A 17,070-nucleotide genomic window follows, 5' to 3' on the forward strand; every position below is an offset into this window, starting at 1 on the left:
TTCTAGGGAGTATAAATTATAAATGCTCAGAATAGGATGATACAGATTTTTTTGGACTGAAAGAAAAATTTATAGTTAGAGTATTGAGTATTATTAAAAATTTAACCCATTTAATTGAAAGTAACTAACCAGAGCAGAATCCCTGGCTGTCCCTGATCCTGAGCAAGGCCACATTTGCCACGTTATGTAGGAGTGCATGCGCTGTCATAGTTGATGCTGATAGTTCTGGAAAACTGGTTCGTCAGCTCAGGAAAATGTAACTTAGAAAAGTGCAGTCTAGGAGTAATAAAACTTGGTTTTAAAACAGGCATTTGAATCTGAACTGTATGAAAAACGAACTAAGATTTCTGTAGTTCTGTGTGAAAGAAAATGGAGTTCTTTCACTTCATCTTAGGCAGGACTGAGTACATGGAGGAGAATGGCAGAAAAGGCCTTTTTGTGCAACAGTAGATTTAAGTAGCACTTGGAAGGTGTAGTTCTTCAGTAAGGATATTTTTCAAATACACTTTGTGATCTTTTCTAATATGCCTTTAAAACATAATTTGAAAAGCTCTGTTACTTACAAACTAGAAGCTCAAAAATAGGTTTGATGTTAGTGTGGAAACTGAGGACCATGTTTGGTTGCAAAACTCCACAAATCTTAAAAGTACAGTTTATTCAAATTGTCTTGTACCAAAGATGTGCGTTGTTCTTCCCAGCTGAAAGAAACAAGTGTTTTATGATGCATAAAACCAGAATATCAATAAAGAATTGTTTATGGCTTCCTGTTTTTTACGTTGTCCCACTTTAAAAAAAAAAAAAAAAAATTTTGGCTAAGAGTTGTATTATTGTTTTATAACAATGCTTGTGTATCAGTTGGTGGCTGAGGACCTTGAAGCTGTGAGGGCACTCTCATTTACTGTGAGGCTCTGCTTGGATACAGAAGAATAGCTTCTAAACTGAGGATGGAAAAAAGATTTATTTCCTAAGATTATGGTGCAGCAAGTAGGGAGAGAGAAATGACAGCATGTACCCTTGTTTTGGAAGGAGAGCCGTGTGATCGTTTAACAATTATATCTGACATTACTTACAGCAATGTATGGTGACAGGGCTATAGAAATGTGGCCGGAGGAAACTGCTTTGTTACTGGTTTTGTGCACCTCTGCAAAAACCCCAGCAAGGATCTGAGTGTGGTTTCTGTTAAGTGCAGACATAAAGATATGTAAAATCCCTTTGCTGGAAATTTTAATTTTCTAATTTAGGTTACAAGTGGTAGCAACGAGTTCTGGAGCAGGGCTGGTGGAATGTCTTGGAGCACAGTGATGACATCTCATGGATCTCAACATGTGTCAGTGCAATCATATCTGAGTGAATGTATTTTTTGTATAATTAGTTTGAGACTTAGAAAAAAAGGTGTTTTCAGTTGTATACTTTATATGGGTTTGCATCTCTTTGAGGTTCTGAAGAAGAAAATCATCTTTCTCTCTTGGGCAGTAAAATGGAGTCTGAGAATCATGTTTGACCTTGCTCCACACAGCCCTTTAACCTTTAGATGAATTATTTTGGTGAAGACATTTTTTGACTCCTTTTTTTTTTTTTTTTTTTTTTTGTAGCTACTTCTACTTAGCGTTGTGGGGCAGGGAGAGAGGACACTGACATATGTCCATTATTAGTGCTGTGAAAAAGTGAGATACTCTGTGGTATCTGCCTTGTTGGTGTACAACAGCTGACATGTGGTGGGGCTCATCTCCATGTTGCTGTGAATGGGAATTTTTATATTCTGCTCCTGAGAGTGCAAAGTGGCAGAATAACCAGCAACTGTGCAGTTCAGCCGTGATCAGTCTGTGCCCATCAGCTCATGCTTAGGGGCCAAATCTACAAAAATATCTGCACAGGCTCCTTCAAGACTAGAAGAAGACCTATTAATCTTGGTTTAGTAAAAATTACTCTCTGCTATTTGGTAAGCCATAGCCAAGGCTTGTGTAAGATGCATCTCTGCAGATCTGTGTTTTCATGCAAATTATCTGACGTCAGGAAGCTCATTCCTTTGTGTGCATTGCAGTAAATGAGCCGTGAGGAGACGGGGACTGTCAGATGTAACCTGTAACCATGGTGGTGAAATGGAAGTTTCAAGAAAACAGTCAGAGGGAAAGAAAAGGAAATTAAATGGAAGGAGTATGATTCTGACACAGTTTTTCCTAACCTGTTCTGCCAGGAGGCTTCCAGACCTTGTGCAGTTTTGCACAGATATAATGTGTTTCCACTGAACCCTTGAAAGAATCTTTTTAAATAGGTCAAATACAGTTTCCTTGCTTTAACGTTACATCTCTCCCAACAATCTGTGAAACTGAAAGCATTCTTGACAACAAACTCAGATGAGCTCCTGAAGATGTGCAGTTGTGAGGGTATGTTTCTGCATGTGGTTCTGTTGTCTGTCAGTAATTAGTGTGCTGTTTTCACATGTTTTGGGGAAGGGAATAAATCCAGAAAATTTGGAATTGTTTACTTTTAAACAGTAAGAGAGGCTATTACTTGGACAACTGCAAATGTAATTTTTCTTGCTTTTATTGCAAGCTGACATTATTTTCTGTTTGAAGTTCACCATGAAGCATGTGGGATTTATTCCTTCTTTTTCTCTTCTTTCTCTAATTATTTTGTTTAATAGATGCCTGAAATCCTTCTTTAAGACAGACTAGCTTTTGCTTCTGTGTGCCCATGCAACTAGTGCGAAGCAGCTTTGGTGGCTGTGATTGGATTCTGTAACTTAAGGAAGTGGAACTTTACCTTCATCAAGGTTACTTCATGTTAGTTTCATATTTACTCTCAGATATAAATGTGGGTTGATCTTCATATGTATATCTGCAAGTTTTCCTTTATTTGGGCAAAAGTGTGTTGATAATCTAGATGAAATGGCTTTGTGAATTAAGAGTTTTGCCTGATGTGTGTTTGCAGTGCAACTATGATTTAGCAAAATGAAAACTTTGCTAGTTACATTTCTGATATAACCCTGTAGTGGACCCAGTCTTATATCTTATCTTGCATAACTTTGTTGCTAGTCAGGATAGAAAATAAAACCACAACTGTAATGTGATCAAGGATGAGTAAAAGGAAAAGTCGTTCTTCCCATGAGAAATGTATCATGCCTTTGTCACTGGCAATAACTTCCCATTGGGATGTTCTGAGCATGCATGAGAAGTCCCTTTTTACTGAACAGTTTTCTCTGATTTGCAGCTGTGTAAGGGTCCTTTCTGCCCTGAGCTCAAGCCAAACTTCTGTTTCAATTCTTAGCCTTGAAAATCACCTTGTGTGTGACTTCAGAATGACAGAGATGCCGCATCTCGGAGCAGGGCCACCTTTGGCAAATGCGATTCCATAGCAACCTGTGGGAGAGGGAGGACAGCCTGGACCCGGGCTGGACACGCATGCAAATAGGAATTGGGAGTTTCTAAGTGATACAAGTGTTTAAGGCTGAAGAAAGTCAGACCTGAGATGAGCGGAAACAGTGAATTGTCATAAATGGGAAATAGCTTGAAGCATGTATGCTTAATAGATCATACACACTGTAAAAGACCTGAAACAACACCCCAAAGCTGTAACAAAATGATGGTGAAAATTACTGTTTCCCATTTCCCTTTGTGTGATGGTACATAGAGCAGATAAGAGTGTTTTCCTGCTACTGTGCCTTCCATTAGCTCATACAAAACATTTGTGCCTCTCTTATTTTGTATCCTTAAGTATATATATTGCATAATCTCACATTGTATTTATCTTCCTCTCTCCCTCTTCTCCCTCGAGTTCCTTATTTTATTCACTGCATAGACTTGCTTTTCAATATGTCTTGCAGGAGGCAGAATGACTCCAGAAGTTCCTGATCCCAAAATCACTTAATATGTGGTTTACATTTTTATTATTCTATTCCTAGGTTCTTCCTTGACCATCCTAGTGATATCTGCTAGTAGCCACAGATAAAATACTGGCCCAGATGGATCTCTGGTCTTGTGTGGTGGTCACCTCTGTGTACTAGTGTTGATGGGGGCGGGGTGCGCTTTTAAAAGCAGAGGAAGGACTCTGGTAATTCCATATGCAGAGAACAGTTTCAATAGTACATGGTAGGTTTAAAAAAATGAAGCCACGCATGAAGGAGAAAACAAATTTTAAGAGCTGGTTAGAGATCTTTGATTAGGTATGTTCAAGGGATGCGACCAGATTTTTCCAGAACTAAATTTAATGTGTGATCATCACATGAGCTGAGATTTTTTTTTTTTTGAGCAACAATGGGATAAATCTATAACTCAGCTGTTGCTTCTGTGGAAGATATTTGCTGTGTGCTGTTGGTTGTATAGAGGCTAGTTCATCTGGTCTTCACTGGCTGTTAATTACCTTCTTAGCAGCACCTTGGAAGAAATTATTTTTCGTGAAGAAAACAAAAGTAATGCAATGTTGATGCATGTTTTCAAGTGTTTTGCTTTATAGACAATGTTTAGTGCATATCCTTTAGACCAGTGGACATCATACTGTGTAAGTGTTGATTTGATTTTAAATTTCATGAAATAGTATTTCTAAATACTCTTGGGCATTTTGTTTTTTTTAAAGCAGTCCTTTGTTGCTGTCAGGTAAATAGAAAATGACATCCCTTCATTTTGTGATGTTCCTCCACCTCCATTTTTTTTTCTCCCAAGAACATCCTGGCTGTTTCCTCAGCGTAAATTGAATGTATTGTGAAGTGTAGCCTGTGACTAATCGCCTCTTGCTGTCTCTGCTCATTAACTGTCTGATTGTGATGTGGTTGCACCACTTTCTACACATGGCCTCAAGGATATGGCATGGTGACACCCAGATTAAAATATGCAAGGCTTAACTTCAGAAGATGTTTTGGGTTGGAAAGTTAGAGAGGTTATCAGATAGTACTGGGGCTGGTTTTGCCCCTTTGAATGAGTATTAGGTGGTAATAAGATAAATAAGGTGTACTTACTTAATGTTTATACATTCTAGTATACACTTGATGTTCTAGAAGCCATTTAGTTTAAATTGTTCTCCATTTTTCTTCAACTAGTATCATCCTACAATTCAAGCAGTATGTCTGGAATATAGCTTAGCAATTTTTTTTTACTGAAAATACTTTTGAAGTTTGTTAAATATCAGGCAGTTCAGTGCAGGGTTAAATGTGGTGGCACACTAGCTTTTCAAGTTTCCGGCATGTTTATCTTGGTGAACAATATAACAATGAAACAGGTGCTGGGCTGCAACTGGGTATTGGCAGATGTGGCACTTAGGGGTTATTGGAGAGAGAGGAACTGTGTCAGGTCTCAGGTCTTCGTTGGTGTCTTGGTAACCATGAAATAGTTTTGTTGCAAAACTGTTTTCTGTGGTCTCTTTTAAGTAGAGAGATTCCCTCTTTCCTTTTCCCTCTTGTTTCCCAGTGGAACCCCAAGTATTGTCTCACAAAATGAGAGGTAATTTGGCTTAGGAACAGAAACTTGATATTCTCATGGCTTTTCTTGTTATTTTTGTGATAATTTTACTGGAGAAACAGGAAACACAAAATGTTGCTTTACAAGGTTCCCTAAAATATTGGAGCTTACCAAAATTTAATAAATATGTGAAACCTCAGATAACTAAAAGCTTAAAGCTTAGGGGGATGAGCACCACCCCTTTGACAATTACATTTTTAAGGCGTTCAATTGAAAGTGTGTGAAATTATTGGTCATTTTAAGTCTGTAGTTTATAGGTAGAATGCAGCAAACCAGTTGGAGTTCAACTGGAAGAGAGGGTGTAGTATAATACTTCACTAATGAAAATACTTGATTTGTCACTGAAATTTCATGGTGGATGTGTTTTTTGTCTCTACAGGTTTTTAATGATTCTTCCATTTTAGTAATTTATACATTAATTTTTATCCGTTTTTTTTAGGTGATTATAAGAAGAAGTAGGAACCGTTTCGCAAGCTGAAGACAAAGTAAAAGAAAACTGTATCATGTGTTAGAACACTGAAGAGGGACTTTTCTTGGATTAGTTTGTTTCTGGATTGCTAAGCAAAAGAAAGAAGACGCGAAAATGGGGAGAAAGAAAATACAGATCACGAGAATAATGGATGAACGGAATAGGCAGGTGAGAAACAAGGAGTCCGCATGAACAGGTCCATCAGTAATCTTAAAAATTAATGGAAAGTTTGAATACATTCATCCTAATTCATTGTTCTAAAGCTGAGCTTTGTCTTCATATATCTACAGATGCCCTTGCCAGAATATGAATAAGAAACCTCAGTGATTTTATGACTGTTTGAGGAAAAAATATTATTTATAAGTAATAACTATTACTACTTTAAATCAAATTTAAAATTGTTGTTCCTATTTAAACGGTACTCTAGCCTGTACTACCAGTAGATTGGAGGGGTGTTTTTAAACATGCATGTCACTTGATCTGATAACTGCTAGGAACACTTTCTACTGAAGACAGAGAAAGGATGAGAAATTCAGGAAGGATCTAGTAAAAGTATTTTCTGCAACACTTTGACAGAGGAGTTTGAGGTAGCTGTGGGCAATATCTACAGTGCTTTGGATATAGTAACAATTTTTTTTAACATTCTATTTAAAACCATCAATTTATATTTCCTTTAAGAGCTGTTTGCTACAACTATCATTGAAAATTGTCAGTTAGAAGGGAAGAGTGCTCAAAATGAATGTTTTGGGGAAAGCTGCTCACCTGGCTGCTTGTGCCCTGTGAACGTGAAAAGTGCCAGAAGTTGATGACTCTAGCAGTAATGTTTCCTATTAATTTCTAAATTGCTACATGAGATAAAAAATAAAATTTTAATTGGATACTGAAATATATAGTGGGATAACTGGAAACTATCATTTTTAAGGCAAGTTATTACAGGAATGACTTAAGATCTTTAATAACAGTGCTGGTGACTGAGGCTGAAGATGCTGGTGGGCTGGCGTCTTTTGTCCAGTGATGGTCATAAGCAAATACGTGTGGGCTGGAGATGCACATGTTACACGACCCTGTAATCCTCTTCCAGCTTTTAACTATTCTTAGCTCAGGGATTTCCTGAGCTGGATGTGGTTTCCGTATATTTAGTAACCATTAATGGATTTTTTTTGTTTGTTTTCCCCACCCCCACCAGTGAAGTTGTTCAGTTATCCTTTGAGCCCTTATAACGTTGCAGCATTTACAACATCTTTTGTGTAGAATTTCCTCTAAGTCTATTGCCTGTTGTTTCAAGAATCACCATTTTATTTACCCTTTGTCATGGTTCTGCTGATTATTTAGCTCTTGTATGGAAGAGGCAACAGTGATTCCCTATCTAGAGTCTGTCCACATTTGCTTATTGTCTCCTAAGATAAGTTTTTTCAGGCTGTAGCTGCCTTGCTTACTTAGTTGTTTTAATGCAAAGTTTGTTCCACACTTCTTGCTACTTCTCCCTGAACCTTCTGAAGTACTGCTACATTACTTTGGGTGGCCAAAGGACTTCAGGATGCAGGCAAAACATGGACTTATATAGTGGTGTCCTGCTGCTTTGTTCTGTTCCCTTCCTGATGTTTGATTTCCTTTTTCAACTTCTGAGCACCAGCTTGACGTTGGGATAGTGTCAGAATTCTATGGGACTCTCTTGCTGCTGACACATCAGCTCAGAGCCCATTGTTTTGCTGGTGAAATCAAGATTGTTTTTCTCCCTGTATCACTTTAAAGCAATGTAAACTCTGAGAAGTCTATATATAGCAAGAAAAGTATTACTGGAGTTTGGGAGAAAGCCAAGTATTGTGTTTGAACAGCTTTAATCACCCAGTGACTTTATGTTTGATGTAGATAAATGTTGTAAGTACACGTAGTAAAAGTAGATGAATTAATAACTTCAGTTCTTTCCAGATCTTGCTCTACAACTTAATGCACATGTAAGAGGTGGAAATTGATCCCCCTTATGCCTTTTTTTTAATGAATCTGGGTTAAGTTGGGCAACCTTGGTTTTTTTCTGCTTGAGATACAAATAGCATTATACTTCTATCCTGACTTTGGTGAGGTGCTTTTTTTCTTTCAGGAGGAATTGTTTTTTTCTTTTGAATCTCCATCCCATTGTTCAGCTTGAAACAATGGAGAGGAAGAGAATCAGTGCATTTGTATCAAATTTTAGACCCCTTACACCAGTGCTGTGACTGAAGCAAAATAGGGAGATGAAATTCTAGGGGTTTTTTCTGGCAGGTTTTTGGCTAGCATCTTTTTGGGCTGTTTAATGACAAGGAAGAGGATTTAAGCTCTAACTTAAAAGCAGGATTAGGTTTGCCTTGTCCTTTTTCTCTGGAAACTCAGATGAAAACACACTTCATCTGGTTTTTAAGATATTTTAGAGAGATTAAATAGTTTTTGTTAGTGGAATCTTTTTTTTTATATGTAGTGGTATCGATGGCCTTTATCCCCACTGGTGTCCTGTGGTTTTGGTAGCCAGTATATAGAATTTTATCACATTAGAATGCCCCGATGCACTGGGAATTTATAAGATACTTACTTCGAGATTTTTTTTCATTGACCCAGATAAGGAGGGCATTTAGGGTTTGTTGTGCTGAACAGAAAGTGTAGTTTGGTTGTGTCCTGTCATTTTTTCTATGGCCTGTATAGCTGCTGAGTAGGACACTCACGGACATGCCTATGATGTCCTGGTTGCATGTTTACTTTGAGGTTTAGGTGTTTTTCTTTGAAAATATGAGTAGAATGGGACAGAGCTCTGCCTGCAAAGCAAGTTCTTGTAACTTGTGTGGGAAGAAAAACTACTGTTTTGTCAGAAGCATCTCATTCCTGATGGGATTGTCTGTGAGCTCAAAACAGAATATATAGACCATTCCTCGGGGGGGATTACGATTGTCATGAGACTGTCATTGTATTATTAATTAAGCAGCCTTATCTGCTTGAATGAGCTGTAGGACATTTATCTTCATTAAGCTGATGAGAATCCAGTGCAGTAAATTAGATATCAAAGGAGCTCAGTCTTGCTGCCTTTGCCGTCTCCTCCTCACCCATTTTTTTTTGCTAAGCAATATTAAAATAGTGCTGGGGAAATCATTTACCTGCAATAAAGAGACATATTTCTGGGTTTGGTGTGGTCCTAAATGGAAGGAAAAAAAAGGAGACATTTACAGAACTAAGCCTGCTTTTGAAGTTCTGAAATGAAAACCAAGTTTAAAATAATCTGTGTGCATTAATGAGCTTGGAGTGCTGTGGTAGAGGGGTTTGTGCTAAGCACTGTTCAAGCACCAAGTGAGAAGTTGATGCCAGCTGAGAATCTCACAAGTGAAGCAGCCTTACAAGAGGTGAGAAAGATCAAGTTTCAGTAAAGAAATTAAGAGCCCTTGTCCAGGATCCTATTGGTCCTCAGTGGCAGTAAGCCATTCTTTTTTTGGAGGACTTCTCCAGGTGACACAGCACACACACATCTTGTTTATGATCTCTTTTTCCTGACAAACACTAACCAGTGGTACCTCTCTATCCCTGCTCATACTCAGGAAATAACCTTTTAAGTGTCAGAAGAACAACAGCTGTATCTGTGCATCCTCTGAGACTGCTTATGTGGTGGGAAGAATAGGATATATTTTGTGTTATTGATAGTATTAAAAAGGTAACATGTTCGAGATAATCATCTCTGTAGAAAAAAGCCTTCAGGTGTGTGTACAAGGAAGAAGTTTCCCATCTGTTTTCCAAAACTTGATGTGCAGCTTGTTAATTAAACTATAGAAATCCAGAAAACAGGTTTGGCTGTTTATTGTGTCTTGCTTTATTCCTGTTTTGCAAAAACTTCTTGACTCTTGTCTGTGGAACATGGGGCATGTGGATCACTCACCTGTCACAGAGGCTTATGCTTGGAATTGTAATAGGGGGTTGTCAAATACATTGACACTTCCATATCCTTAGCTGCTGTCTTGTGAAAGGAATAATTTTTTTAAATTTTTTTTTTTTGGGTCATAAGTGATGGTAACTTTTTCAACTGTTTCCTCCTTCCCCAATGAGCAAGTGCTCCTGTGTGATGGTCTGTAATGGGTTTGTTTCCCCACAGCAGTTCTAACTTGACAGAACAATTGTTTGTGATGTTTCCAAGTGGCAGAAAACAAGTCAAATTATAAGTGAATCTGATTAGATGACTTAATAGCAACGAAATAGCAATATCTCATAACTTTGCATAATTAGAAATCATAGTGCATAGTAACAGTGTTACTTCCATTGATTGTTCTGTTTTCTTTGATTTTATTAGAATTACAGTTGTAAGTACCACAGAAGAAAATACTGTGATACCTGGAAAGTCAAAATCTGTTGAACAGTGGAAATAAAGCTAAATTATCTTATTCTAACTAAAACTCTAACTAAAATTTAACTCTTCTTGGTGGTTATTTACCAGTGGAAGAGTTGGGGGTGTGTAACTGTTTTAACTTAGTCTAATAGAGAGAGAGAGCACTGGGACCAGAAAGTATAGGTAGTTCTTGTGTTTAATCTGCATATTAGAGTAGGAATAAATAGTGTAGGCTCAATTGGTGTATTCCTTGATTACTTTCCTTCAAATCCATGTCATGTGTTTTAAAAAAACAAATCATTATTCTTTCTTCTCTAGGTCACCTTTACAAAGAGGAAGTTTGGATTAATGAAGAAGGCCTATGAGTTGAGTGTGCTCTGTGACTGTGAAATAGCACTCATCATTTTTAACAGCTCTAACAAACTCTTTCAGTATGCCAGCACTGACATGGACAAAGTTCTACTAAAATACACAGAATACAACGAGCCCCATGAAAGCAGAACCAACTCAGATATCGTTGAGGTAACAATTTGAAAAGACACGTCAGTCTTCTTATCTCCTTAATATTTAAAATATAGAGCAACGTAGAGTATTTTAAGACATTTTAACCAAATGTTTTAAAGTTATTTAATACCGTGTTACAAAATGTAAACTACTGCTTTTAGTCTGGTTTCTCTAAGGGAATAACTTTACAGCCATGTTGTTTTCCCATCTGCCCTCCACCCCCTGCCAGTTTCTGGGAAGCATGTTTGATTTAAATCACATTTGGCAATGGAAATAGAGGTGTGAAAAATTGTTGTTTTTCTAGGGAAGGAGGGGGAGAAATGTTCAGGGTTTTAATGGGGAGAAAAAATCGACTGAGTGGGAGAGGAAGGTCAAAAGAGTGCCCTCAGCCGAACAGACAATTACAGTTGGCCCTTTTTCTTCTCTGAGGTAGTAGCCACTTTACCAGTCATATCTTGAACATGGATCAAATCAGCCACTGCCTCTGCTGCCCCTTGTTCAGCCAAAAAAAAAAAAAAAAAAAAGCCAAAAAAAGAGAATCTGTGGAATAAACAAACTTAATTAAATTTGTTGTCCAGTGACTGTCAATTAAAATAGTAGCAGAATGACTGCAGTTTCTGCAGTAATAGAATAATATGAATATATTTACTCCAAGGTATTGGTTTCATCTACTTTTATAATGCTTGAGCTTTAAATAGAAACTCTTTTCAGTACATAATTTCTAAATTAGGTGCAGTAGAATTCAAGGATTTTCTTGGCAATTGGAGCCTTGATGTACTGTAACTGCAGTTCAGAGCATGTCTCCAGTAGTCCTGTAAATAGACCAAAACAGGTGGCTGACTTAAGGGTTTAATTTAAATTCTGAAGTTGTCTTCTGAACAAATGCCTTGCTTTTTAGGAATGATTTCAGAATAATGATTAGCCTTGAATAGCTGAAGAGCCTATTGCCAAAGGGATCAGAGTACAGGGATGATACTAGCTGATCTTGTACATGAGTCTGCAAGCAAAAAATCAGATTGACAAAACTGAGATACGGACAAATGCTTTATATTTCTTTCTGAGAAGATTCTCTGCTAATTTGTCAACTGTCTTTTATGATCAGAAAAAAACCCTCCCCAACTTCTGTCTTCAGCATTGGGTTCTAAAGGGAGGGATAATGCAAGCCATGAAGAGTTGAAGGCTTAGTCACTGGATTAGCATAAATAAGGGATAGCCACTGGAGAGGAAGGGAAAACCTAATTCCTGCAGAATGAGCTTTTGATTGTGACAGACGTGAATTTGAGACAGGGATGAAAGTTCAGCTGGGTTTTGTTCTGCATGCAGGGCCTCTTTGTGTTGTGACTCATGGTAATGGTGCCTCTTCACATCACGAGGACTAAGGACCTCTTCCAGAATAATTCTCTGCAAGGCTGCTTTATTTGGGTTCTTCTTTTTGGTGGGGTTTTTTGACCAGGGTCAAGTGTTTCACCATTAAAAGTGTACTTAGTACCCAAGGGCAGATGTGCTCTGAGGGAGCACGCAAGGACCCATCTGCAGATTCTTTCTAATTTTCCTCTCTGGGTTTACTCTTTTATACTAGTGTGGGATTTGGGACTTTATTCCCTTTTTTCAAATACAGTGTAATTTAGGAATGCATCTTCCTATCTCTTCAGATTAGCCCTGTGTGCTCTTTAGTTTGGTTGTGAAATATTTTCAGGTTTTTTCTTTCTGGATTGATGGGTGCTTGGAGTGTGATAGATGTTTAGTTACATCACCAGCGTTTTGGAAACATGCAGAAACAACAATGTAAAATAGCTTCTCTTTCTTGTAAATACACTGAAATTCTATTTTAACAAATGAAAATTACTTAAAAAGAAAGCCTAAAATCTGTCAAATTCATACTAAACTGAATTATAATAAGTAATTCCATTTTATGGAGTTATACCTAATGTATAGATCTTAGTTTAGTAATTCACTTACCTCCTTGAATGTGATAAATGACATTTATTGTGACATAGACTCACCATGGAACTATTCTGGACCCACTGTGGTCCTGATGTGCATGACAGGAGGGTGGGTTTTCCTGTGCTAGAAGGAAAGGTAATTCCACACAGCTCAGAAGCTGGATAAGGGAGGGAGCAAATCTGCTGGTACTTATTTTCAGTACTGCGTAGATGGCAATGTTGTAAATTATTAAGTGAAATCGATGAGACATCTTCCCCTTGTAGTTGTCTCCTGCTCGGTTTTGGCATAGGAATTGCTTTTATATGCCCAGAGCTTGGTGTCTTCTGTTGCTGCTGGAATGTTTGTGAAAACATAGTGGGAGGAAGAGCACTGGCATCTTAAATGAATATTAGAATTTTTTTTTTGATGCATGCACTTAGGTCTTTCACTGAACATGTTATTGTAGATGGGAATGATCTGTTGCTGTCCTATACCTATTCTTTTATGAGGTTACTGGAGTGTAAGGTAGTGCTCTTGTACAGCATAGGTGGACCACATAGAGATATTGAAAAGAGTGACATTTTTATTCAGTGTGTGCTTTAAATTCTTGAAATACTGGGATCATGTATTTAGTTTTACAAACCCATAATGGCACAGTTGCAGATTGTTACACTGAAGTGCTGTCTATGATTTGAAGGACTTGCTGTAGGTGTTAAAGCATTTGATGCTTTAGTTTTCATGGACTTCTTTTCTGTAACAGATTATTCTTGACAAGTAATTATTTTTCCTGAAGAAAGAAGTACTTCTGCAGAGTAAAATGGGAAGAATTTCAGGTTTTATCAGAATTCTGTATCCATATGGTCAACAAAATGTTTTAACATGTAAACGACAATTTGAGACCTTGAGCATTGTTTTTAAATCCAAAGGAAAAGAAGGAGATGAACAGGCACTTGTATATTTTCTTTAGTGCAGGATGTTAAGATTATTGCAGGTTATTTACAAGGTATCGCTTCCATTTTGGGTCCTTCTGCCCCTCAAGAAGGCCTCAGAAAGCAGCAGTTGCACAGTTGTTCCCTCTCTTCTGGCCTCACTTCTCCTGGGAGTCAAGGGCTGAAGATGGCTTTTCTTGCCTGTTTAGCTCAGCTTTTCATTTCTTTTCCATGTTTCGATTTTCCTTGACTGATACGGTAAAACAGTGTTTATTTGACCTACACTTGGCCATGGTGGGTTTTGCATGTTCCTCATCTCGCCTCATCAGACTGAGGTGATTTGATTTTTAGGAGCCTGTGTAAAATGTGACCTACTTTCCCAGTTGGCATCTGTGCCCAGGAGAATTCTGGGTGGGTGTCAGTTAATGAGCCTCTCCTGTGCTCTGTAGTTTAATGCTGTTTTCAGTGTAGTGTAATGTGCTGAATAAGGCTTAGGTTATACCCCAGATATTGACAGCTGTCCTTGAAACAGGTAATGATTTGTAATAAAAATTGTAACTAGAAAGTACAAAAAAACCTCTCTTAAACTATGGCACATAATTATTGCAATCATCCTCATTCTTGTGGAAGGACTGCTCTGGTGTAAATTCCAGCAAGTGATTTGGATGTTTATATTAAGTATTTTACCATGGGGTTTGCTGACTCTAATGGGGAGTAACATTTGTGATGGTTTGGTGCGAGAGTGGTTTTGTCAGAGTTCAGACAAAGCAGGTAAATGACCCTGCTGCTGCTTTCAGCAGGGTCAACAAGCCAGTTTAATCTTCTGCTGTAATCAGCTGCTTTCTTGCACTAAAATACATTTCATCTCTGCGTTTTCACAAAATTTTAATAAAGAGCTGTTACAGGAGCAGTGCACATTCCTTAATCAGGAACATCTCTGGGATCAGAGATGGGATTGTTGGCTCCTGGCTCCGAGTGAGCACGGAGAGCTCAGCTGCACGTGGAGAGCCTGCAGCAGGAAGAAGCAGATGCATCTCCCCAGCCAGATGGAGCATATGCCAAGAGACAAGTGTAGCAGTGTGGGGAGCATAAACAGAAAAGTTGGTGTTGAAACACTGTGTTTATAAACCAAAAGCTCTCTGGTTTTGTTTTTTATCCAGCTTTCTCCACCTCCCAACATTGCTTCTTTTCCAGGCTGGGAATAACCAATGTGTATTTTGAACTGTTGTTGGTGTGTAGTAGTTTGTTTTGGTAGCACTTGAATTGGTTCACTGCTTCCTTTTTTTTAAATTTGGGTTGACTTCATATGAAAATGAAGATCTGGGAATCGTATCTAAATATATACTTGGATGCACACATACAAATTAGATGAGAATGACCTTCGGTTAATTGATCTTATTTCCTTCCTTGGTGGATACCTGGTGTATCTGATCTAGATAAGGACTTGAAAAGCAATTTGGGCTTCCATATTTTGCTATTCAAAGCTAAAAAGTAAGATGGTGGAAACTGGGTCAAATTCTTAAAAATATTTATTTCTTTGAGATGTTTTATAAAACAAGGTACATCGTAAGCTTTTAGATTTATTTTTAAGAGGAAAATGCCCTGCAACCAAGAAAATGGAAATTGATGCTAAATGTAGGTGACTAAAATCTCCAAATTTATGTGAAATATCAGCACAGCTTTACAGAACTGCGAGGCAGCACATGCTGATGGTTAAATGCACACTGGAGACTGGAGGGAGGCTGACACTGTGATGTGTTAACATTGTTTTGCATTCCTGCATATTTGATAGATGGAGAACTGCCAGAAGTGGGCAAGACCTGGGGGACTAAAGAAAGACAAAGCAAAAATCTTTGGGCTGATAGAACAGCATGTATTGGTTGTAGTATTATGTATTTTTGTACTTCAAACTGCTTGATTTGATCTCCAAACACTGTGGGAATAAGTGGTACACATTTAAAAAGAAGGAAGAAGCTTAAAAATTATTTCAGTAGACCAAGAAGACTTGGTAATCTGCCCATGATGCTGAGAAAATGTAGGCATTATCGGGCTTGATTTGCTAAATGATTATGTAAATGTAATTATACTGCATATAACATTTCAAATAATTTGAGATGGCACACAAATACCTTTGAGACATTTTAACGAGGTGATCGAGGAGGATTTATGTATGGTTAAGGACTAAAATTTTCTTTTAGCTTACCTTAAAAAGAGGGAAAGTGCTTGAAAACTGAAGTGGTCTGGAATGAGTCATCAAAAGCTTTTTTATATATATGTATACACACACATATTTTTATGTATCTGTGTATAGTGGTTTGAATCTTATTCTTTTTCTAGTAGAAGTGTTTGCTGTGAACCTGACTTACAAATAGGTTATACCTTGGAGTTTCAGTTCCCACTCATGATTTAGGAAGAAACAACTACCTTGAAAAATTTAAAATGTGATCAAGGTAGCAAACACTTATTTTCAATATAGTGACAGAAGACAACAGTATTTTGTGCTGAACAGAACAGTTGCCACTCACGATGGTGTCTTTGTTTCTTCTCTCCCCTCCTCTTTTCTTTTTAGTTTGGGAGATTAAATTCAACACTTAATCCCCACAGTATTTTTTTGAGCTCTTTACTGTTATTAATTTTTCCATATTTTGCATTTGGTAATACTGTTTTACTTTACAATATTCTTTTAATTCTTTGGCGGTGCCGAAATAGCTTTGGACATACTGATGACTAATGTGCCTCTTTATTTATTTATTTCAAAATGACAGATTATTGGTGACTTTAAGCAAGCTGACAATGCTGGCAAAAAGTTTTTGTTCCTAGTTAATGTTGTTTTGCATTCCTTCGTTGCTGATATATAAAGAATTTCCAGAAGTAGGATAGACTTTCTTGGTTTTGTTTTTGAAGCAGTTTTGGTTTGCCTTAAAATAATCTAAAGCTGTACTTCCCTTGTATCTGAAGCAGTGAATAAATTTAGTGTTTTAGGGTTAAGAATACATTATTTCTTCTGCCTCTTAGAACAGCGCTTTAAATTTACCATGCTCTGCTGGTGTTCTGAATTTTGATGAATTCCAGATTTAGTCTCTACTTAAAGCATGTAGATATCTGAAGTTTGTCTAGAATGCATCTTTTTATAGAAGTTTCTGAAGTTTGCTAATAATGACTCTACTTGGCTGCTGTATTGCCAGCAGTGATTTTATGTAGCTGCAGTTCAGGGTGCTCTCTGTCCTACGCCAGCCCTGTCACAGTTACACCAGTGATATGACTCTAAAGCTGTGAACTGAAATTTGCTGTGATGTTCTCATTTTTTAATAAACTACCAGAAAAAGCTGATCACTGAGCAATGAATGACAGCTGACTTGGCTGTGCATCATTACAATCTCAGACTGGATCGGATGCTCCTCTGGAGGCTGTGCTGCTGGGAGGGCCAGTATCCTAAAATCATGTCAAATACTAGTAGAGAGA

At 37.7% G+C, this 17,070-nt stretch overlaps 1 protein-coding gene across 9 annotated transcripts in view; it reads left to right on the plus strand.

Annotated features, from left to right (window-relative positions):
• MEF2A (myocyte enhancer factor 2A) overlaps positions 1 to 17,070 on the plus strand; it is an 82,672-nt gene that overhangs the window by 28,406 nt on the left and 37,196 nt on the right. For 8 of the 9 annotated variants that reach the window (XM_042039427.1, XM_042039420.1, XM_042039419.1 and 5 more), the window contains 2 exons: positions 5,890 to 6,087; positions 10,571 to 10,774. In XM_042039427.1, coding sequence (XP_041895361.1) covers positions 6,034 to 6,087; positions 10,571 to 10,774 — 258 coding nt within the window. In that variant the 5' untranslated portion in view covers positions 5,890 to 6,033. Of the gene's footprint in view, positions 1 to 2,759; positions 2,784 to 5,889; positions 6,088 to 10,570; positions 10,775 to 17,070 lie in introns of those variants that run through there. The other variant, XM_042039421.1, reaches the window with a different exon arrangement.

This window comes from Corvus kubaryi, unplaced genomic scaffold (genome assembly GCF_017639235.1).
Source record: "Corvus kubaryi isolate FWS band 111438036 unplaced genomic scaffold, C.kubaryi_AGA036_p1.0 37394, whole genome shotgun sequence".
Taxonomy (NCBI): Eukaryota; Metazoa; Chordata; class Aves; order Passeriformes; family Corvidae; genus Corvus; species Corvus kubaryi.